General features: G+C 35.7%; 1 protein-coding gene across 2 annotated transcripts in view; it reads right to left on the bottom strand.

The window, feature by feature from the left end:
* The window catches only part of LAMA4 (laminin subunit alpha 4), a 174,786-nt gene extending 162,811 nt beyond the window's left edge, over positions 1-11,975 (bottom strand). The window contains exon 1 of one of the 2 annotated variants that reach the window (XM_074310060.1): positions 11,248-11,975. In XM_074310060.1, the coding sequence (XP_074166161.1) occupies positions 11,248-11,442 (195 nt within the window). In that variant the 5' untranslated portion in view covers positions 11,443-11,975. The remainder of the gene's footprint in view (positions 1-11,247) is intronic. The other variant, XM_074310061.1, reaches the window with a different exon arrangement.
* Positions 11,976-25,315: the final 13,340 nt, after the last annotated feature.

Here is a 25,315-nt window from a genome sequence, read left to right as displayed (position 1 = left end):
AGATGTGCTCCCTTTTCATATAGCCTCTCTTTCTACCTATAAGAGTCATCTTTATACAGCTCCACCTTCTATACAAATCTTTCCTCATTACGCTAGTAGTTCATCTCTTCCTCTCAACGTTTTTGAAATTTATTTTGTATTTCATCATATTTGGCTGTGCTTTCTCCTCTATTCCAAAATAAACTCCAGGAAAATTAGGTTTTTTTCATGTTTTTATATTTATATCCCCAGTTACTAGCACAGTTACCTAGCACATAGGAAAGCCTTAATAAATGAATGTTGATTGATTGATTAGCCATTTGAAACTACTGTCAATGATCTTTACATAACTTCTCATGCTTTGTTTATCCCTCTTTCCCTTCCCCTCTGAAATGACACAATTATTATTTTTTTACATTTCAAATTCATCATAGTAACATGCCACAGTAACTTTTCTTTTAAAATCCTTTGGGTTTTTTTTTGTTTGTTTGTTTGTTTGTTTGTTTTTTTAAAGTTTTAAAGTTTTTTAACCTTTAAATTTTAAAGTTACTTTTCACAGGGAATTCTGACTCTATACATTTAATAGCTTTTTTTTTAAACTATTGCAATGAATATTTATTCTTAATATTTAAGACAGATCACTAGTAGTAAAGGTGGTATAATAAACTATATTATACTTACACTATATTAAAATATATTTATATTATACATATACTATATTGTACTTATTGAATTATTTTATACTTAATCATTGTAATCACCCACCACCTAGAGCTAAGTTTAGCTATTTGAAGCCTTTGACTTTAAATTATTCTTTTGTTTTAGTTTAAAATAGCTATCCCTTCAAATAACCAGCCCTCAGAATGCAAAGATATTAGAATAGACAGTTAATTTAAATGAGTCTTGATTCCCCACCCAAAATAACTTTTGAGCCATTCTTTAGCATGTCTCCTTTTACTGAGGCAGCTTATTCCAGAATCTACTTGTTCCTATGTCATTTGTTATGGAGATAAACAATATTAAATATCATCAGTTTGGAGAATAGGATTTAGTTAAGGAGATATTTCACCTCTTGGGAACTTTGTTTTCCTTAAGGGAAATAGTTCATTAAGTTAACCGAGAGAACAATTGAAAAACAAAGTCTCAAAAAATGGAGCCTAAACAGACCTCAGAGCCCTTTTAATTTCATGTTATTGGTAAGATTTGTAAAGGGCTCCTTAGAGACAGTTACTATTGTTATGGAAGTTATCCTTCCTGTTGGGTCTCATGGAGTAATAAATATAAGCACTTTTTTTCATTTATCTCAAGCATAGACCAACAAATTTCTTAGGATACACAAGTCTCAGTGTCTGTTTCTCTGACCAAGCATTGTTATTATTATTATTTTTTTTATTAAAACTTGCCTTACTCAGTTTTTTCTCTCACTCTGAAGACATAGCCTTGCACATGTAAAAATTCCCACTCCCATTTAGCCCAGGAATGCTGTTGCTCCCAGATTCTCATGATAAAAAAAAGACTAGGATTCATGGCTGAACTGCTGGCAGCTGATTTTCATTAGGACTTTGATGAGAAACTTAAGTTGGAATTACAAACATCTGTGGTTACACTTCCCTTCAGTGAACTGTTTCCCAGAACTTAACTCTACCACACCAGGAGGAAAAAAGACAGCCAAGAACAGTATACTGCCAAGAGACTTGAGCAGCAATTCTTGTATCTATGACAAGCACCAAAAAGCAGGCAGTTAACTGGGTGAGAGGAAAGGGAGTATGGAACAGGAGTATGGTTAAATATTAGAAGTTGGTACCCAAGGTCCTGGTGTGGAATGGGAAGTAAGAGATATATTTAGTAGGATAGGGATGGAGATTCCACAAAGGTTAGCAGTGCTCATGAGTGGAAACCTCCAAGATACTTTTAGACCATCACTGAAAAGGCTGCCATCAGAGAAAGGAAGCAGATCCAGGAGGATTTCACTGGAGTGATACACTATTGTATGTAGGATGGCAGGAACATATCACCTGCTACCTTCCTTTTGAAACTAATTATTCTTCCAGCATAGCGTAGTGGATAGAAAGGAGGCCTTGGTGTCAGTCAATTGACTATATGATCCTGGTAAAGTCATGTAACTAGAGCAATTTTTAAAAATTAAAATTGAAAAGTATATTGAATTAATAATTATTTATCAAGTACCTACTTTGTGCCAGGCACTATGCTAAGGCCTGGGATTAAAAATACAAGCAAAAAAAAAAGGTATCCCTTGATATGGTAGAAAAAGAAGTCTGGAGAGTTAGAAGAAGAGTCCAGAGAAAATGGAATAGGCATGGTTGGTTTGAGCCCTTTTACAAAATGGAGGTCCTGAAAGAAATTCACCATTGGAAGAAGAATGCCACAGAAGCAGAGAGGCTGAGAAAACCTTAAATAGTGAGAGAACTTTTCAAGTGAGAAGGCTATTGAGAAATAGTGGAAAGATTAGAGTGTCAAAAGCAGCGCTGATAAAGGAGATGAAAGATGACTGGTCTGGTCTTTCAACAAAATGGAGAATTTGATAAAAAACTCACCAATAGTGGGAATAAGCAGAGGGATGACAAGGAACTTCTGTCATAAGAAGACAAATAAGACACATTGATAAAATCAGGAGAGTCAGAAGTAGAATTGTCGGGGGAATGGAGAAAATTGTAGAGCAATTGTCATCTGCATTGGTGCATGAATTTCCTTTTTCTTGAGCTCTCTATGAAACCAACCTTTGCCACACACACACACACACACACACACACACACACACACACACACACACACAAAGTTTTAACTAACTTCTTGGTAAAATAGATGGTGTGGTATTATGGTTAGAGCACTGGATTTGAAATCCTACAGAATCTCAGGATTATAGTTTGAAAGGTGCAAGTAATATAGAAATGGATAATCAAGTCCCTGGACTATTATAAAGGAGGACACTGGGGCACAGCCAAACTAAAGTCATTACAAAACTAGTAAGAGACTACATATCTCTCAGAGGGGCTAAGATGACAGGAAAAGATAATGATGAATGCTGGAGAGGATGCGGGAAAACTGATTCAACCATTCCGGAGACAATTTACCCAAAGGGATATCAAACTGCACATACCCTTTGTTCCAGCAGTATCTCTACTGGGATTATATCCCAGAGAGATCTTAAACAAAGGAAAGGAACCCACAACCCTCTTTGTAGTGGCAAGAAACTGGAAATTGAATGGATGTTTATCAGCTGGAGAATGGCTGAATAAATTATGGTATATGAATGTTATTATTTTTCTATAAGAAAAGATCAGCAGGATGATTTCAGAGATGCCTGGAGAGATTTATATGAACTGATGCTGAGTGAAATGAGCAGGACCAGGAGATCATTATACACGACAACAGCAAAATTATACCATGATCAATTCTGATGGACGTGGCTCTTTTCAGCATGGGATGATCCAGGCCAGTTCCAATGGTCTGTGATGAAGAGAGCCATTTACACCAAAAGAGAGGACTGTGGGAACCGAGTATGGATCACAACATAGTATTTTCACTCTTTTTGTTGTTGTTTGGTTGCACTTTATTTTCTTTCTCATTTTTCCCTTTTTGATTTGATTTTTCTTGTGCTGCAAGATAATTGTATAAATATACACATATGCATATATTGGATTTAACATATATTTTACCATGTTTAACATACATTGAATCTAGGGGAGGGAGTCAGAGGAAGGGGGAAAATTGGAATACAAGGTTTTGCAAGGGTTAATGTTGAAAAATTATCCATGCATATGTTCTGAAAATTTAAAAGTTTTAATAAAAAAAAGCTAGTGAGAGAAAACATTTCAAGAACTGGACTCCAAGTCCAATATCCTATGTGCCATACTATGAGTCAGAAAGACCCAATTGAATTCTTCCTGAGCCTTAATGATGTGGGCCTGGCAAGTTAGTTAGCCTTGCTGATACTCAATTTCTTGCTCTGTAAAATGAAGAGGAAGGGCTTGATGATAATGTTTAGCTTCAATTTTATATAATCTTCTGAAATGAATTGATTCTCCCTGTTGAAGAAGTAGTAGTGTTACATTCTTGTCAATTGTTCAATGCCCGGATTCTGATACACTTGTGATGGAGCAAGCCGTTCACATTAAGAGAGACAATTTTGGAGACTGAGTGTGGATCAAAGAATAACATTTTCACCTTTTTGTTGTTGTTTGTTTGCTTTTTTTTGTTTTTTGTTTTAGTTTTCCTGCTTCCCCCTTTCCCCCCCCATTTGATCTGATTTTTACTTATGCAAATATGTTTAGAGGAATTGTACATGTTTAATCTAAATCAGATTGCTTGTTGTCTAGAAGAATGGTTGGTGGAACAAGGCTTTGCAAAGGTAAATGTTGAAAACTAGCTTTGCATGTATTTGGAAAAATTAAAAAAGCTTTTATAAAAATAAATAAAGTTATTGGACTAGGTGAAAAAAAAAGTATGCCCTGGTACAAAGACCCAGTCTAGTTATAACTTCACAAATACATAGATACAAATATAGACATTTTGATGACCCCCCTCCCAACATCTATTCAACTTATTTATTTATTTTTTGCTGAGGCAATTGGGGTTAAGTGATTTGCCTAAAGTCTTACAGCTAGGAAGTGTAAAGTACCTGAGATCAAATTTGAATTCAGGTCCTCCTGACTTCAGGGCTGGTGCTCTAACCATTGTGTCACCTAGCTGACCCAATTCAATTTATTTCAATGAAATATCATTCTTACTCAGAGACATCTTCTTGAGAACAAGAAATATTTCATTTTCGTCTATATATTGTGTATTCAATCAATGTTTTCTGAATGGAATGAAATTCTTTTTGATAAAATACAAATAAAATTAAATTGCTGAGAAATGTAGAAAGTTTGGGCATTCACAAGAATGTGCTTATAACCATATTTCCAAATCTCTTATTTTTAGTATCTGTCTTTTTTCCATATGATACCAGCCAATTAATGACTCAAAATTTTATCTTTATGACTTTACCATTATTCATGTTTCCTCTGAGCTGGGATAAGAACCCCAAAGAAAGAGAATTTAACTATATGCTTAAAGGGTACTATGTGTGACAAAGCTAGATTTGGGAAAGAATGAATTTAATTATTGTTTAAAAAAAAAGAGGACTTTCTCTTAATATTTCAGGGATTTCCATTCTTTTCAAAGAGTTTTTGTTTTCCTCTCCTCCCTTCTCTCCTCCCCTTCCCTCCCTTACCCTCCTCATTTCCTATCCCCTCCCCTCTCTTCTCCTATGTCCCTTCCTTCCTTCCTTCCTTCCTTCCTTCCTTCCTTCCTTCCTTCCTTCTTCCTTCCTTCCTTCCTTCCTTCCTTCCTTCCTTCCTTCCTTCCTTCCTTCCTTCCTTCCTTCCTTCCTTCCTTCCTTCCTTCCTTCCTTCCTTCCTTCCTTCCTTCCTTCCTTCCTCACTTCCTCACTTCCTCCCTTCCTCCCTCCCTTCCTCCCTTTCTCTCTTCCTTCCTCCCTTCCTTCTTTCCCTATGTTGATCAAAGTTTTCTATTACAAGGGAAGAGATAGAAGTTTAGCTAGAAACTTAAGTGAATTATTTGGCAGGAAAAGGTGTCAAGTTCTCAGCCATACTCCCTTTCTCTGGCTTGATGTATATATCAACTTCGCTGTAGCTCAGCAAACAAACTTTGACCTGCTATTCCAACTTGGTTGGTTGCCTTTCTTCTGGCAGCTTGCCATATTGATGCCAGACTTAGTACACACATCTAATAGATTTTGGCTCTACTTATTATAGCTCAGAGCTCCTGGATTCAAGTGATCTACTCACTTCAGCTGTGCCTATAGCAGGGATTACAGGCATTTACCATAATAATTAGTAATCTTTATTGCAGTAGAATGTAAATCTTTTGAAGGCAGGGATTTTGGGGGGGATGTGTGTGTATTGTCTATGTATCCCCATAGCACCTTGTACATAACATTCACTTATAATTTGGGGAAAACAGTTTGAATTAATAAATATATGTTGAAGGAAAACATTTGCTAGAGAATAATATATTTTTGAGGAAGAGCCCCCCCCAAAAAGGTCTTTGTGATAATTTGGCTAACAGCTTAGAGAGGGACAGCCTATTGGGGGGGAGAGAGTTGAAAGGCGAAGGAGAGAGAGAGAGAGAGAGAAAGAGAGAGAGAGAGAGAGAGAGAGAGAGAGAGAGAGAGAGAGAGAGAGAGAGAGAGAGAGAGAGAGAGAGAGAGAGAGAGAGAGAGAGAGAGAGAGAGAGAGAGAGAGAGAAATGAAGAAAGGAAGGGGAAGGGAGAAGAAGAGGAAGAGTGGTAGAGAACAAACCAGCACATGAGCACAATGAACTGTTTGGGTCTGCATATCTTGCTAGATCTATTTTTCTCTCTTGCTAGATGTGGAGAAATATGGATCCTATAAGGAAAGGGATTTTTTATTTTTCAAAACAACTTGAGCAAAGGAACTCACTGTTAAGTGGCAACATGCATTATGTCTCTCCTTATACATAGTACTGTGCCAAATACTATCAAGAATAAATGCAATAGCTATTGCCCTTTGGCTTATTATAACCATTGATATATGTAGGAAAATGTATGCCATATTTACAGAGCAAAGATATATAGTGGTTCAGAGAAAAAAAATCCATAAAGAGAAGATTATTCACATCAGCTATGCTGGGACTTTTAGATAAGAGTGCATTAGATATACATGGATAAAGGAAAGTGTTGTTTCAATTTTTTGGCAACTTCAACATAGCACAGTCTAAGCTTAATACATGCTACTTGAATTGAATGTTATAATTTATTAAAATATGTTTCCAAACATTTGAAAAAATATCCTAGCTGATAGCTCTTTAATTCCACGTAAGTAAAGAGTTGAGAATCAGTCTTTTTTTCCCTGTGCTGATCAAAGTTTTCTAAAACAAGGGAAGACTATTCAAATAGAAACTATTTGCAGGAAAAGGTATCAAGTTCTTTGGTTCTGGATTCCAGTTCAACAGTGCTACTGCTAAATACATAATATATAAGTTTGGATAAGACCTTTTTACTCCTGTTTAGTTTGCTCAGTGGCAATATGAAAAGTTTGGACTGGATAGACTTTTAGCTCCCTCCCAGCCTTAACAATCTTTTATTTTCCATTCATCTTTTCCTTTACTCATCCTTTCCTAGAGACTGTTTCTTCTTTGAAAGTAAGATCTTTAAAACTTATCCTTCTAAAAATCACCAACTTTACTGCTATAAATTAGGAATTCCTGAGGGCCATAAAATGATTTAGTATTATATCCCAAACACATTTACAATCCACTGTACACAGTAGGCTCTTAACTGTTGAAGTATGACTAAGGAATGATTTTTCTTACTCCTGAGAAGTTTTAAGATGAAGAGATCATTTTTCATTTGCAGAGGTTAGAGAAATCTTTGAGAGAGCACCTAGGATATGATGTTAAGTTCCTTGAAGGCAGGGACTTTCACTTTGTATTGTCAATATCTAGTATAGACCTGACATATAATAGGCACTTTGTACAGGCTTAAGGATTGTTGAATGTAGCCTTGAAAGGAGTTACTTCAATAAGTAGTAATGAGAGGGTCATCCATTCTAAGAAGAGAGAACAATATGAGTAAATGTATAGAAATAAGAGGATATAAAATGAGAAATGAGAAATGGGGTAGGAAAGTTAGTCAAGAACAGTCCAATTTGACCAGAATGTAGAATATACAAAGAAGAGCTAATAAAAGCTGGAAAATAAGATTGGAGTCAGATTGTACTTGTGTTATCCCGTCAATGATTGGGAATCACTAAAATTTTTTGAAAAGATGCTTGCAATGATTAGAACAACTTATTAGGAAGTTTTACTTCCTGTCAGCTCTATGAAGTAGACAGAAAGAATGATAGCTTAGGGGGAAGGAGACCAGTTAGGAAGCTCTTAGAATAGTAGGCAAAGAGCAATGAGGACCAGACTTCCATGATTGATTGGAAAGGAAGTGGATTCTGGAGATGCTGTAGTAGTAGCACATCCTTTTTCTATAGTTTTTTCTTTTTTGATTTCTCTCCTCCATTCTCCTAAACCTACTCTTTTTAGACCCACATAGAAATGATGGTTCTCTTAAACTTTTTTACCACAATGCTGGGGGAAAGTAACCCTCTTCTCTGTATTCGCTATACCTTAGACTAGTAAAGCCCTACTGAACCACTACTTTCCTTTCAAACTCTGACCTAGAGATTCATACTAGGAGGAAAGAAGCCTATATTTTGACCCAGGCAATGCCATCTATCATGTCAGTTCATAAAGACCTGAACAGTGAAAAGTGAAAGGCAGAGAGAAGGCATTCATTCAGTTCTGGGTACCTCATTCTCTTCTGTTAGTTATGCTCTCCCTTGCCTTTGAAGTGCTTGTGGTATTGGAATCCCAGGGGAATTTGAGAATAAATCATCCATATAAAACAAGGGGAATATATTTTAAGAACATTCCATCATGGAAAACATGTGTGTATATACAAAAATTGCACATAAAATACACAATTTATATGTATATATGTGTGTGTGCATATACTACACACATATATAGGTAATATATTAAATTATATAATTTTAGATAGACTATAGTATGAACACACACACACAAAGATGTGTATATATGTAAAATATGTATAAGCACACATTATTAGCTATATTTAGATTATATATATATAGAGCATAGCCATGCATGTGGTCTTCCTGATGAATTTTCATTAGCTGTCCTGTTATTAAAAGTGGAGAATGTATGTGGCTTGAGGTCTGTTTGTATTTTGTCTATGAAAGGAATTGTAAACGTTGTGGCAGGGGATCAGCCTCCCTTGTGGGATCAGTATAACATGAGGCATTATGTGAAAATATGTAGTGGAAACGTAACTACAGAGTCCCCTCCCTCTATCCCCCTTTCTGTAACATGTAATTTGACTCTATTTGGAATGACTAAGGGCCTCTGTCTGTCAGTTACAGAAAACCACTGGTCTCTTCTTGTATTTGGAACCATTTCTTTAGAGAAATTAGGGTATTATTAGAATCAAACAATGTTATGAAGTTAACTTCCTTTGGGACATTTTTTCTGGTTGTCAGGTTAAAAAAAAAAACAACCTTAGCAAGAAAACTGAATTTATTATTGTCAAAAGCACACAGTAGAAATAATGTTTTAAAACAGATGAAAAAAATCTTAAAGCTATCATCATCATCATCATCATCATCATTTTCATAAGGTTGTAGATGTAGCAGGGATCTTAGAGTAATAATGAGCACTACTTTAAAACTATTTTGTCAAATGATCCTCAATCCTGTGAAGGAGGCGCTATTATTATCTCTATTTTACAGACGAGGAAACGGAGACTGAGGGAAGCTGAGTGATTTTCCTGAAGTTACACAGACAATAAAGCACTACAATTGTGCATCAGATGCTACATGAAATTTGCTCCATGTTCCATCATTTACTTTGTTTCTAAATATATACATTACAGGCATTGCTTCCCCCTCCACTCCATCCCATCCTGGGAAACTTACGAGAGAATGTATTCTGCACATTCGACCTTGTCTCCCATGAGCAGGCATTTCATTCAGGGACTTTCCGTTGGGTAAGCAACAGGTGGAGATAATGTTTCCCAGTGGTTAATTTCAAGCCTGTGAAGAGGAGGTTCCCTCCCCACGTCGTGGAGCGTATCCAAGCCCCGGCTTGTTCCCCAGTGTTGAGATATTAAATTGACCATAGTTCATGCTCATTACTTTCTCATGTAGGTCTCATTTCCCACCCTATAGTGTTGTTGTTATGGAGTTCCCATGCAGGATTTCTTAAGTGGAAGGCTCAACTCCCTTCTAAGACAAAATATGGGGATTTGTGGGTCCTCCTTTTTTGTGCTTTTGAAGTTTTTAAATGCAGTCTGAATTTTAGGTTAATTAGTACTTAAGATCTACTTGGACTTGGGTACTGTCTCTGATGCTTATTCTACCTGTGTATTCTTGAACAAGTTGCTTAAATTCCCTGTGCCTCAGTTTCTTTACTTTGAAGAAGGTTAGACTAGATGACCTCTGAAGCTCCCTCTAATTTTAGAACTAAGATTTTACGATATAGAAATCTGTAGAGGCAGCTAGTGCACAGTGCATAGAGCACCAGTCTTCAAGTCAGGAGGACCTGAGTTTAAATTCAGCCTTAGTAATCCTGTATGAATCACTGAACCCCAATTGTCTTGCCAACCCCCCAAAATCCTCCCATCAAATTAGATCTTCCTCCCACTCCTCCTGATTCTTTTCCCTCTCTTTCCTTCCCCCCTTTCTCTCTCCCATAAATTTCAAAGACTTTCATTTGCCTCCTACTCATTATCTCCCACTGGCTAATTTAGAAGGACTTTCCACTCTTTCCCTTTAGGTTTTGATCTTCTTCATCACCAAATTTCTATACTTTGTTGTTGTTATCTATTTCTCCATAAGTTAGAATGAGTGTTTGACATCCAAGTAACAGATTTTATTTTTCATAAATATGACACTGAAAACACATTAGGAGTTTGTGGATTATTTTTAATTTAATTTAAAACAAATCCTGGGAGCAATCTTAAGTTTTTGCTTCATGTTTGGGATTCACAGTGACTTTATTACACATAGAATTATGAATCTTGAACTGTAAGTACTTAAGAGGTCATTTAGTTTAATCTCTATGTTTTAAAGTGGGGAAAACTGAGACCCAGGGAAGTTAGATAGTTTATTCAAAGTCACCGCTACAGGCAGTACACATTAGAAGTATTCAGGCACAATTGACCCTCTCCCTGCCCATCTTCTCTTAGAAGGGACTTATCTGTCATCTAAGATGGAAAAGAATATTACCAAGAGTGGATTTCCTTTCACATCAAAAACTTTACTGAAAGTCTGAATCAGGGAGAAGTCAGGGACTACCTGCGAATGCTGAGGAATGCAGGTTCACCGGGACAAAGTAATTCTATTGGGCAGGAGTTTGTCCTAAGTGCTGGCAAGAAACTCAGGGGCGTTCTTGGCCAGTGCCTCCACGCCATTCTGCTGTACTGTGGGGTGCAGGCTGAAGGTACACGCCTTTTGTAATTTGGAAAATAATCTGCCAAAGCTTTTACCACAGAAACTTTTTTGATTATTTTACAAAACCTTTCAAAAGCGACTTTCATTCAGGTGAGAACATCATGGGGAGGAGATAGGAGTGAAGAAGGGTGGGGAAGAACGCAAGGAAACGCACACAACATGCAAGGAGAAAGTTTTCACTTGAGAGATAAAACAGTTACTATACCTCAGCAAAAAGCACCGGATTTCCAGCAGCTAGTGATGGCTCTCTGTTATCAGTCAAGTCTTGTTTGCTGATTGCAGAACTACCTTCAATGTCAAATTGAAAACCGCTGCCTTCCACTGCTGCATTGCTGGAGGACAAGCATCCCCAAAACAGCATTATAGGAAAAACATAAGACCAGGGAGAGATCAAAGCCATTTCCTTCTTTTACATCCAGGAGTGTGGTCTTCTTTAGAGCTTAGTAATTGTTTACCCTCTTCTTCAATCAGCCCCCCTCAGTTCAGTGGTGTCTCAGTTATTTTAACTTTCTTTCGGTTTGTAGTTTCCAGATGTGGCACTTTAAGACAGCCTAACCAGCTTCTTATTAAAAAAAAAAAAAAGATGGGGGGAAGAGGAGAGTCTTTTGCTTCCTTTTCTGTGTAAGTCTCTCTCTCTCTCTCTCTCTCTCTCTCTCTCTCTCTCTCTCTCTCTCTCTCTCTCTCTCTCTCTCTCTCTCTCTCTCTCTCTCCTTTTCTCTCCCCTTCTCTCCCTCACTCTACCCTCCCTTCTTTTGTGTGCCTGTAGTTCTTCTTTTTCCCTTAGTCTGGTTGAATAATATACAGATGGGCAGTGCTAAAATAGAGAGTGTCAAAATGCAGATTGTATTCCAGGAAAGCCCCACTCTCTCCCCAGCCACCTTATCTCCCCTCAGTCAGGATACAGACTGACTCTTTATTCTGCCTCTGGCTTCCTTCAGGCAGTCCCATCACTCCCTTTTACCTTTAGCTATGGGACCCTCCCACTCTCAGTTCACCAGTCAGACACTGTGCACTGGTCGTTCCCCTTGACCCTCATCATCACCTTTCCTGATTTGGAGATAGTCCAATGGTTCTAGATGAATAGTCAGCTCCTACAGATTTTCTTTAAAAAATAAATAAATAAATAAAAAACCCCAACCCACTGCCATTTATTTAGTCAAGGTGCCAAGTTTTTTTTTTTTTTTTTTTCCCCCCTGTAAGAACCACAGAGAGGAGTGGAAAAAGATTCTAGGGAAAGGGGCCAGATTTAGACTATCCCAAATAACACAAGGGCAGTGTGCCCACTCTCTTGACTAAGTTTCTTCTTTTCCACAGGGTTGGGTTGTGGGCTTGATTTTTTTTTTTTTAACACCAGAGAGCAATACCTTCACTTCAAACTCTCAGGCCCACCCTTCTTGATCCTGACAGCTACTTTTTTCCTCATCCAGCACGAATGTAAGAAGAATATCATTCATTCCCTGCAACTTTGGAAAATGACTTCATTACTCAATGCATGAACTTTATTTACAAAGAACATCTTGTTTTCTCCCTAAAGAGGTGCTTTGTAAGGCCCCAGGAACAAGGCCTGCAGTGTATGAAAGACTGTCAAATATACTGCCCACAGTCGATCTCATACTTTTTTTTTTTTGCTTGTAATCTCATGAAGACTTCATCTGTCTAAGTAATATAACCTTTCTAAGACTTCTCAACACAGTTAGGATATAATTATACTGATGGTGACTGTGTTAATGGCCACTTGTCACTCTATGCAATAAGCACCTTGTTTTCCATTGTTTTCATAAGTCAGACTTTTAAATTCTCATGAAACCTGACATTTGAGAGAGTAGCTGGAAGAGCACTTTTCATTTGCATAAAACCTTAACTAACTTAGAAATTTGGCAATGTTTTCTTCTAGTGACCTGAAACAGGAAAATCGTGAACTTAGCCATTTCATATAACCTTTGCTTAATGACTATGGAAGTATTTATTATCTTTATTTTGCCAAAAAGCAACATTCCATCGAAGGAGGAGTAAGTACTTATCTAAGATCCCAGTGACTTAAGTTTTGTGAAATACATAATATTTGTAAAGTTTTCTTTTTCTTTTCTTTTGAGGATAAAATGCTCCTGAAACAACCTGTTCTTCTAATCTGCAAAAACTTTTCCAATGGGAGTAGGATTATTAGGTTTTTCTAGATAATATTGAACAACAAAGCTTTAGAAATATTAATTGAGTTCGCTAGCGGGAACTTTAGGAGACTGGCACTAGAAGGTACTATGAAGGAACTTTAAAGAAGAAAAAATGGTGATGTTCACTATCCTTATTTCTAATGTTTCTACTGCCATGTCTACACAAATCTTATAGAAAGTATTGGAAAGTAAAGTTCAATCCGAATTTTACAGATAGCATTGACCTTTTTACTTTTAGGAAAAGGTAAAAATAAAACTAAACAAACAAACCAAACCATCCAATTCAACCTAAAGAATAAATTACAGTTGACTCTTAGTTATCAGTTTATGGGTTTTTAATACATTTTTTTGATTAATTGTAGGAACTAAGGCCTCTTTTTCATTTCTACCTATTTAGATTCCAGTTCTTTAAAAGAGAACAAAGTAGGGAGCTGTGGAAATTAAATTATGCCTGATCACAAATATGCTTATTTTAATTTTTTTGAGAGTCAATTGGGTGACTTGCCCAGTGTTACATAGCTAGTAAAGTTAGATATCTGAGGTCAGATTTGAACTGAGGTCCTCCTGATTTCAGGACTGGTGCTCTATCCATTGTGTCACTTAACTGCATTCTTTATATATACTTACATGTATAATCTACCTTTTATCTGTTGTCTTCCCTTACCTAAGTATAAGCTACTTGAGGGTAAGGACTTTTTTTTTGCTTGTATTTGGATTCCCACTATTTTGCATAATATCTGACATGTTATAACTTAATAAATGCATCATTTATCTAATGGCAGTTGGTAATGTGGCAGAGTAGGAATCAGGAAACCCTGAGTTCAAATCTAATCTCAGACACTTAACCTTAGTAGCAGTGTAACACTGGGCAAGTTACTTAACCCCAATTGGTTATGTGATGCTTGGTGAAGTAAAGTACCTATAGCTGCCTCGTTTCCTCAATTGTAAAATGTGGATCATAATAACACCTACCTCCCATGTTTGTTGTGAAGATTTAATGAAGTAGTATTTGTAAAGTGCTTGACAGTGTTCAGCAAATATTTAGTAAGTGCTTGTTTCCTTCTCTACCACACCCCTGTATTCCATCTAATTTTGAATGTAGGATCATAGGATCACAGACCAAGTTTTTTGGAAAGGATCTTAGAAGCTCATCTAGTCCTACTACTCTTATCTTACCCATAAAGAAACTAAGACTTAGAGAATTAAATAACTTGCCCAATGCCTAAGGGGTAATTAGTATCTGCAGCCAGCTCAGATCTTCTTGACTCCAAACAAACCACACATTTCATTGCACCATAGGCTGCAAATATTTCTTGGCTGTATTTCAAAGTCAATACAAATAAGGTTTGAAATCTCTGCTTCATGGGATCATGGGATTTAGAAATGAAAGGAAGAGGCCTTAAAGCTAATTGCTTTTGAACATTTCTTTTTATAGAGGAGGAAACTAAGGGCCAGAGAAGAGATTTGCCAGGGTGTGTGTGTGTGTGTGTGTGTGTGTGTGTGTGTGTGTGTGTGTGTGTATATATGTATGTATGTATGTGTATATATATATATATATATATATATATACATACAGTAAATGACAGAGCTAGGGGTCAAGACCACTCCCCAAATTGATATATAACGCAGTCTCCAGTTTCATTAATATAACACACTCTTCTCATTGGTAGAAGTTAATTCTTTATGCTTACAGAAGGTTCCAAATACAGGAAAACTGAAGTCTCTTCAGTCTTCAAACTTTATTCCAGTCATTCACTTACTTGAAACCTTTCTGGCTTCTATTTTCCATCTTCAAGAGAGAAAGTGGAAAATACCACATCCCACTTGCATCTTTTTTCTTCTTTTTGAAAGTTAGGCTAATGAGAAAATTATAGAGAAAAATGAGATAAAAGCAAAAAAACAAGTGATTTTTGAATGATTTTTTGTAAAACAAAATCTCAAACATATTTAACATGTAGGTCAATAATTCCATTCAAAAAGAACAACAACAACAACAAAAAAAAAAAACAGCCCCTGCTTAAAGATTCAGTGTATGTGAGTGTATGAATGTATGTATATGTGTATGTATGTATGTATCACTCTAATACTTGACTTCTGACTTAATGAAGTTGTTGTTATCAAATATAATTAATATTAATATATAAATGTTATTACTATGCCAACATATAACACAAACACAAGTAATTATAATGCAAAAATACATAAGTGAGTAAGAGAGGTAGAAAGTGTTAAGAAATTAGATAGCCTGATATATAGTGTTAGAATTGGAGTTAAGAAGATCTAGCTTCAAATTCTTCAGATATTTATTAGCTATATGATTCTAGGCAAGTTGTTTAAATTCTCTCAGGCTCAGTTTCCTCATTTGTAAAATGGGACTAATAATAGCATCTCAGATAAGATAATACATAAAATATTTTGCCACTTTTGAAGTGCTCTCTAAATATGGTGATGATGACAATAGATTTGGGGAAGGAAATATTATTATTATAAATTAAGGGAATCCAGGAAGATCTCTTGGAGGAGGTGACTTTTGCTTGTGTGTGTGTGTGTGTGTGTGTGTGTGTGTGTGTGTGTGTGTGTGTGTTTTTCCTGAAGCAATTGGGGTTAAGTGACTTGCCCAGGGTCACAGAACTAGGAAGTGTTAATGTCTAAGACCAGATTTGAACTCAGATCCTCTTAACTTCAGGGCTGGCGCTCAATCCACTTCACCATCTAGCTGCCACTTGCTTGTGTTTTAATATTGGATCAGTAATTTGATAAGTTAGGGAAAGGGAGAATGAACAATTCAGGAATAGGGAATATTGAGGAAAGACTAAGGCAGCAAAGGATAGAGTGTGTATTGATATTTGCAAGTAATATAGTTTGGTTAAAGCACAAAGAACTTGGAGAGGAGTAATGCAAAACAAGGTTGAAAAGATAGACCAGTAGACTAGAAGCATAGAATAAGATACATTTTCAGGCTCTCTGCCAATATATTGATTTGTTCTACTTATTTGTTAAAAAGGAAGGGCTTTATAGAGGGTGGAGTAGTGAGTTAGTGAGTAGTACTAGTGATACAACAATAACTACAACAAAGAGAATCAATAAAACTTCTAAAAATAGAGGAAATAAATGTTCAGAAGAGGCATGAGGAAACAGAACAATTTTTTTCTGGTTATGTTAAATTTAACTTCGATTTAAAACAAAAAAGAAACCCAAAGTCTAGGTAGCAAATGACATTTCCTATCATTTCCCAGTGCAATGAATTCAAAACAGAAACAAACACCTTCATATAGAATGCTTTTTTATATATTGAAATAATTATGTTTGTTGATAATTGCTAGGTTTACAATTAAAAAAAATTAAAAACAAAACAAAAAAGAAAGGAGGGTAGTGATTGAGTGCCAGGATAACGAGTTTGAACTTTAATCAAGAGATAGTAAGAGACCACTAAATTATTTCAACAGGGGAGTGAAATGAGCAAAAATGTAAGTTTCCAACAAGGCAGGAAGAATGAGCTGGAAAAAAGGTAAGACCATATCACTGCCTACCCTTAATAAATTCCACTGGCTCTCAATTATCTCTAGAATGTACAAACTCTTCTGTTTGGCATTTAAAGTCCTTTGTAGCTTAGGTCCAATAAACCTTTATAAGCTTTTGATAGTTGCTCCCTTTTGTGCACTCTACAATCCAGCCAAACCTTCCTTGCTGTCCCTCATGGATGATGTGATTAAACTAGGGTTTATTTTAAGTTTAGTCTCTGGAGCCCTAGTGACTGCACATTCTTGTTGCTTAGTTGGGAGTTCAACTCTTTGTGACCCCATGGACCATAGCATGCTAACAATGACCATGGAGTTTTCTTGGCAAAGATTCACTTGGCAAAGTGATTTGCCATTTTCTTCACCAATGAATTAAGGCAAACAGAGGTTAAATGACGTATGCAGGATCATATATCTAGTAAGTGTCTGAGGTTGGGTTTGAACTCAAATCTTTCTGACTCCAGTCCCATCATTATCTATTGAGCCACCTAGATGCTTCTTGACTGGCATTTAGTAAATGCTAGTTGGGTTGAGTTGAGTAGAATTGAATTGAATTACAATAAGTGCATTATTGACAAGATTAACCAATGGAAAAATAAAGTGTTAAAAAGCATTACTATGATATCCTCAGTGAGTAAATAAGCAATAGGAGTATCAGAGCTGATAGCTGGTTTAATTTTTTTTTTTTTTTTTTGTCTACAATACCCTACTGTAAGAATGTTTTCCCATTTATGAATGAATGGTTGAGGTTCAGGCTGTGTGTGTATGTATGAGTACTAGAATCTAAATCAAGGGAGGCATTGTAGGCTAGAAGAAAACACAATAAATGTGGTAGGGAAAAAACCTGACTTCAAGTCCAAGTTCTGCAGTTTGCTGACCTTATGAACCTAAGCAGGTCATTCAAAGTCTTGGAGTTTAGGCTCAATAGTAGGAAGGGTTTCTTGGAAGCAATCTAATAGCACTGCTTCATTTTACAAATGAGGGAACTAAGTCTAGAGAAATTCAAGATCATCCTAGAAGTAAACTGGACTTCACACCCAGGTCTTCTAACTCGAAATTAATTGTAAAATGGAGATAACACTATTTATACTTTCTATCTCATGGGTTGTTGTGAGGGCCAGTTGAGATAACGTCTGCAAAGTTTCATAAACATACAGTGTCATATAAATCAGTGAAGATGGTATTAGTCAGGAGCTATATAAACTTTGAAGTACTATATAAATTCTTGATTCTATTAGTACTTATTGTTATCATTACTGGGAAGGAGTTATTGGTATGTGCACATGAATGGAGAACATTTAGTAGTTACTGTTACCTTTATGCTTTCTCTAGGTTGCTACTAGTATTAGTAGTTACTGTTGCCTTTATGTCTTCTCTAGGTTGCTACTAGGTTTTTAAGTATTACATATTTTTCATCTCTATTTCACCACTCATTAATTAATTTCTCTTTTGAGTTCATTTATCTTTCTCAATATTCCTTTGGAATTTAAGATTCAATTCCATTAGCTTTTGTTAAACATCCACTAGGATGCTAGGCTGGAATTCAAAGGCATGCAAAAATGGGAAATAGTTCTTGACCTCTATCTAGGAGCTTACATTGTTAGTAGTTTTTTATTTTTTATCTAATTTGTTGTTCAGTTGTTTTAGTCATGTCTGACTTTGTGATCTCACTTGGGGTTTTCTTAGTAAAGGTACCAAGATTGTTTGCTATTTTCTTCTCCAGCTCATTTTATAAATGAGGAGACTGATGCAAATAGGGCTGATTCTCCCAGACTCACACAGCTAGTGTCTAAGGCTAGATTTGAATTCAAGTACTTTATCAACCATGCCTCCTAGCTATTTAAACAGGTCTCATTTTTACAACTAGATTATAATCCTTATGAGGGCAAGAACTTTGTTTCATATTTCGTTTTTATATTTATCCTCAGTGTCCTGCACTGTACTCTGTTGACAACAGGCATTCCAAATTTGTTGATCATTTTGATTATGATGAAATAGACAATAAAATGAGGGAAAATCAAAGACTGAACAGAAAAAAAAAAAACAAACTTCCCCTGATTTAATATTAATCGACTTTTTATTTTTAGCCAATCCTGTGATCTAGAAAAGTGATATGATGTTGAATCACTATAGAATAGAAAATGTAAGAAAAGATTACATGAGTGATGAGATAGATGGAAACTAGAAAAACTCACTAGTCAATGAAATGATGTAATCAAGAAGAAATCTAGAAACTGGAACATAATGCATGGAAATTTGAGTTCAGAAATGAAGATCTGGAAAAATGGTAGACCACCAGTGCCATCCTATCCATTGAGAAAAGGAATGACTTGCCCCACAGTAGTTGTTCTATAACTTGGAGTGATATTGCCCCCCTGTGGAAGATAAAGAAGAGGCCTTATCAAGCATCTACATGGAATTATCTCTGAAGAATACCGCACCCATTTCTCTAGTGATTTAATCATGAAAGACTATTTGAAATACTATGAGTTGATCACAACTAAGGAGAAAACTATTCATCCCCAAAGGTATTGCACAAGGAAAAAAAATTGATTTTGGATTACTAAGAAAGTATGTGGGTAGTAATTACAGATAGCTAAAGGGAAAGCAAAGCAGCCAAAGTGGTAGAATTGAAATAGTCAGCAGATCTGGATTTGAATTTTGGCTGTATAAGTCACAACCTCTCTGAGCCTTCGTTTTCTCATTGGGCTGTTTTGTGGGTCAGATGAAGTACTTAAAGAAAGTTCTTTGTAAAACCTGATATAAATTGAAACCTGATATAAATATTATATTCATATTAGAGCTGAGAAGCATTCTGGGCTTGGGCTGGGGTCAGGTGGAGGGGAAGAATATTCTTTTATATCCCAAGGACACAGGAATAAGACTTATCCTATATAGTATTGGAGGACAGAGGGAAAATGATAGAATCATAGAATTTGAAGCCATCAAAGTTGATCCTTATCTTTTATAGGAAATGAGGCTGACAGAGCTCAAGGGACTTAACCAATAACATATGGCTAGTAAATCTGAAATCAAGTCAAATGGTGATAATGGTCATGGTGGGAAAGTTAATGGGAGATTGATATTAGTTCAGTATGTGAGAACTTCTAAGAAATTTGAATTATCTATTTAAAAAATAGCTCCCTTAGTAGAATAGTGAGATTCTTTCTATTGCAAGAGTTCAAAAAGTGTTCTATCAGGATGTAGAATGAATTTCTGTTTTAGGTGGAAGTCTGGACTGACACAGTTTCCAACTGTAAGATTCTATGAATCCTTATGATCAGTGCCAAATTTAACACTGTACATAGGACACTATTCTGGGCAGAATACATATCTTAATTGCTTAACATAGGGTAGACTAATATAGAAACACAATTGCCAGGAAGGAAGAGCCAGATACCTCTCCTCCAACAAAATGGTCATGTGAAAGATTGATCTGAGAAATGGTTATCTGATTCCAAAGAGCAAATTGCAGAGCCAAATCAGCAGAGATTCTTAAGGTATTGTTTTTCACATACTTTAAAGGGACAGACTTTATAACCTCTGACCATTTAAAACTCTGCATGCAGCACTCAGAAGACTTGACTCAAGCTGTTAGCTTTTACTATCTAATGCTTTCCCTCAGTTATATGTAAAAACAATTTTTAACATTCTTTTAAATTTTTTTTGAATTCCAAATTCTCTCCCAGTACTCCTCATTGAGAGAGCAAACAATTTAATATAGGTTTTACATGTCATGAAACATATAAAATAAATTATCCAAAAGGTCTCTAGTCCATTATCAACTGCTTATAAGAGATTAGTACCTTGAAAAAAGAGAACAAGAAAGTTCAGAGACATAGACAAGTAAGACAGCTTTGAAAGTTCCAGGTCATTAAGTTAAAGGCCTTCAAAACTTCAAGAAGATAGAAAACAAGAAAAATATGGCCTTCAATATAAGTAGGAATAATCATAGATTTAATCACGGAATGGACCTCTGAGTTCTAGGAATGAGGAAAACTAGTGAAACTGAGGTAAATAATAGCACCATAATTGAACTTAGGTTCCTCTGACTCTGTATGTAGTACTCTTTACATTATGGTACCTATAATATTAGGAACACAGCAATTTTAATGAGTCCCTATGAATGAAAATATGTAATAGTTCAGAATTAAATTTCTGGATATAATCAGACCATTACATTATTATGTTGAATAATAAAAGTTTTCTTTATACTTTTGATGTAGCCAGTGCTAAAGAGAGATTCCAAAATCTAGACGGAACAAGGGTAGCATTAATGCAATTACATTTCAGAAAGCACTTATCTTTGAGTTTCACACTACTACTAAAATAAGTGACACGATAATATATAATATTCCTATATTTAAGTATTTATTATAAAGCAATGTTATATTATATGTCTTAGAAAATGTAGAAAAGAAAAAAATAAACACAAACTTTGGAGTTTAAAACTACAAGATTAAGAATATTTTCCAATATATTTTATTTGTTATATACTTACTGAGCAAATGGAATTTTGTTCTTTATGTTTGTCTTTGCTAAATAAAAAAATCTCTTAAAAAAGAAAGTTACAGGTTACATTTATTATATTTTTTAAAAAATTAAGCAGTACATAAGAAATTTTCAGTATCACATATAATCATTTTCCTCTGTTCTAAGTATAGGGAAATGTTGCATCTTTTCTTTTTGGATGTTTGTTAAATTCAGAATTAAAAAAAATTAAAAAGATTGGTGCCTTGAAATGAGGAACTTTCTTCTGTGTCTTTGTATTCTCTTGCTTGGCATAGTGCCTTACCCACAGTAGAAGCTTAATAAATATACTGAGTTAAATTGAATTATAGTATTATGACTCTCTAGACCACTAAGGAACTATTTTTTTTTTTTTAATTTTAAAGATTAGTTTAATCCTACACAGGAATTTCTGTTCTACATTTTGGCCAAACAGGACTACTGTTTCCCAGGCTGGACATTCCATCTTCCCACTTTATATAACCAGTTAACAACCATTTGGTGAGTGTCATTCCTTTTCACCTCTGCTGTTTGGAATCCTTAGTTGGCTTCAAGTTTTAGCTCACATGCCACCTACACTTTGAAGTTTCCTTTAAATCCCTCAGGCTATTAGTAATCTTTAATTATCCTCAATTTACCCCAATAAGTTGTTTGTATATATTTATGCCTAGTCTTCTTCTTACCTCAGCTAACTCCGATAGAATCAGAGATCTTTGAGGGCAAAAATAGAATGAGAGAACAAAGTTAGCTTTGAAAAAGGTAAGGAAAGGCTTTTCTTTAGAAAATGAAATGAAGGGGCAGCTAGGTGGCGCAGTGGATAGAGCACCAGCCCTGAATTCAGGAGGACCCGAGTTCAAATGTGATCTCAGACACTTAACACTTTCTAGCTGTGTGACCCTGGGCAAGTCACTTAACCCCAGCCTCAAAAAAAAAAAAAAAAAAAAAAAAAAAAAAAAAAAAAAAGAAAGAAAGGGAAAAAAAAAGAGTGGGAAAAGATGTAGTGGGGCAGCTAGATAGATCAGTGGATAGAGTGTTGTTCCTGGAGACAAGGAATTTAAATATGGCCTCATATATTTATTAGCTTGTGACCCTGAGCAAGTCATTTAACCATGTTTGCCTCAGTTCTCTCATCTTATAAGTGAACTGGATAAGGAAATGGCAAAGCATTATAGTATACATTCCAAGAAAATCCTAAATAGAGTCTTGAAGAACCAAACACAATTAAATACTTTTAAATTTTAAGTTCAAATCTCTATCTACTATGTTGCCCAGCTAGCTATATCCAGAAGACAAGTAGTGTATTCCACCTCATTAGAGGTCTCCAAAAAAAGACTTAGTTGCCAAAAATATTCTTGATCAGGTATGTAAAAATTCTCTCTGATTCTGTGGAAATGACTGGGAATTCTTACTGTACCCCAGTAAAAAATTTGGGTGCTAAGAATATAAATATAGTACAAGATACCTACAGATAACATGCTAAGATTCCAGTGAAGTGAGAAGATAAGAATTAATCATTTGCCTACTGATCTCTGAGTCTTGAGCACTACAAGCACTCTTGTACTTTTGGTATGCTGAGATTCCATACCTCTTATAGGTTGCTGACAAGTCTGATTCCCTGGAGGTGGCAGGTGATATTTCTGGTATTTGGGTTCTTAGAGCCTCAACTAAGTTCAGCCCTGTGCCAGCTCCAAAATCTTATCCCAAAATGCTAGGGGATAAGTTAGACTTTAGATATTGCTAAAATTAAGAGCCCAATTTTACTAACATCAAGCCTATTGGTCATAATCCTACTCATTCAATGCTGAGGTGTTGACAGGATCTGTTCTCATCCTAGAATTTGGTAGTATTAAAGCTTATGACATGCAAAGGTTGGTTTGAATATCCAACTGACTAATTATTGGAATTAATATGGAAACTTTCTAAAAGTAGCTACTCTTGGAATATTTGAAAATTTCACTGTAGTACATACAGCAGCATGCTGTAGCAGAATGAGCACTAACTAGACTTGGGATGAGGAAGACCTGGGGTTCAAATTTGATCCCAGACAATTAGTAGTTATAGCAACCTGAACAAGTCATTTAACCTCTTTTAGCTTCAGTTTTCTCATCTGTAAAAGAGGGATAATAACATCTATTGTAGGTAGCTCACAGAATTAGTTTATATCAATGCTTACTATGTCCAAAAGCCTTTTTCTTAATGCCAGATTTTTATCTCCATCTGTCTAATTTCAAAATGAATATCTTATTTTCATCTTGAACTAAATATATACAAAATGGAATTCATTCTCTCTCCCTCTCTCTCTCCTCTCTCCCTCCCCTCTTTCCCCCTTTCTCCCTCTCTCCCTCTCTCCCTCTATCCCTCTCCCCTTTCCTCCCCCTCTCCCTCTCCCTCCCCCTCTCCCCCTCTCCCTCTCTTCCCCTCTCCCCCTCTCTGCCCCTCCCTATCTCCCCCTCCCTCCCTCCCTCCCTCTCTCTCTTTCTCTCTCTCTCTCTCTCTCCTCTCTCCTCTCTCTCTCTCTCCTGTCTCTCTCGTAAATAATTTCTTTGTATTGTGATCCTATCCAAGGTTCACTTTGGAGCATCAGAATTTACTTCATGTCTATGTTTCCATAACAAAGGCTGAAGGATTCTTGGCTCTCATGCATCTACACAAATATTTATAGCATAAGACAGTTTATGCTAAGTGCCACAATAGAGGTAAAAATGAAGAATTATAGAAAGCCAGAGGAGGGAAGGAAGACTTTTATAGGAAGTGATGACAGAAAGCTCCAGGGATGTGACAGGTGGTATTTAAGCTGGTTCTTGAAGGATGAGTAGGATTTCCTTAGGCAAAGGGCATAAAGGTAAGGGAACATAACAGGTAGAGAACAAAAGAGAAGCAAAGACAAGGTAGTAGTTTTAATTTGTATTTCTGACAATAAAGAACTTGTAAAAGGGGACACTATCTGCATCCAGAGAAAGAACTAAGAAAAAAAATAGAATTATTTTACATGTATTTCCATATTTGTGTCTAATGGTAACTATCTCTAGGCCTGAGAGAGAGGGGAAAATAGGAGGAAAAATGAAATTTATATGATAATCTTATTATATATTTAAAAGGAATAATGAATTGTATATAATAAAATGTCAGTTTCATGTACAGTTATTTTTAAAATAAAATTATGCTGTTATGAAAATGCTTGTTTTATTCCATAAATTAAAGATAAAATAAATAAAAACTTTAGAAAAGAGAAAGTTGTGAGAAAATATAGGGCATGTCATGTTCAAAATACAGCTTTAGGAAGATTCATCTGAGGTAGGAGAAATCATTTAGGACACAATGTACAGAGAGTTTCTTTATATGAGGCTTTTATAGTAATATTGATGTTAATAGGCCAGAATTAGGCTGTTATTGATTTCTTTAAAAAACATATTTTGTTCCCCCATTACATGTCAAAACTATGTTATTTTCTAAATTTTGAGTTCTAAATTCTATCCCTCCTACTCTTTCTTTCTTCCCTCTCCCTAAGATGATAAACAATCAGATATAGGTTATACATGTGCAAACATGTAAACAAAGCTATTGATTTCACTTTGCTACATAAACTAGAGAAAAAACTAGGTTTCTAAAATATGAAATTTGTGGAAAACCATTTGTTTCCTTTAAACTGAGTAGAATTTTGTCTCACATAAATGACATCTTAATGAAAGAGAGGATGTCTGTCACGTCTAAAAAGAGGAGGGCTAACTTTGACATTTGTTTCTTAAGTTCTGCATAGTCTCTTAGGTTTATCAACAAACTTACAAATCTCTGTATCACGTTTGTGTCAGTGGAAGGTGTTGACTGATTCCACTTCTCTAAAGCAGCTCCTATCACCTCTATTCCCTCTCCTAGATTTTAAGAATTAATTGCCTTGACCTATTATTAGGTTTATCTTTAAGTACTTTCAAGTAATCTACTAATATCTGTTTATTTCTCTATCTACCAGACTATGTGGTCCTTATTTGTTTCCTGAAAAACTCTATCCTGATTTTGATTAACTTTATCTTTGGCTGGGAAATGGATAAACTTACTAGTTTCAAAATAATTTTCATATTTA

The sequence above is a fragment of the Sminthopsis crassicaudata genome, chromosome 4, assembly GCF_048593235.1.
Source record: "Sminthopsis crassicaudata isolate SCR6 chromosome 4, ASM4859323v1, whole genome shotgun sequence".
Taxonomy (NCBI): Eukaryota; Metazoa; Chordata; class Mammalia; order Dasyuromorphia; family Dasyuridae; genus Sminthopsis; species Sminthopsis crassicaudata.
Note: the sequence above shows the minus strand (reverse complement) of the source record. Positions and strands in the feature narration are given on the sequence as shown.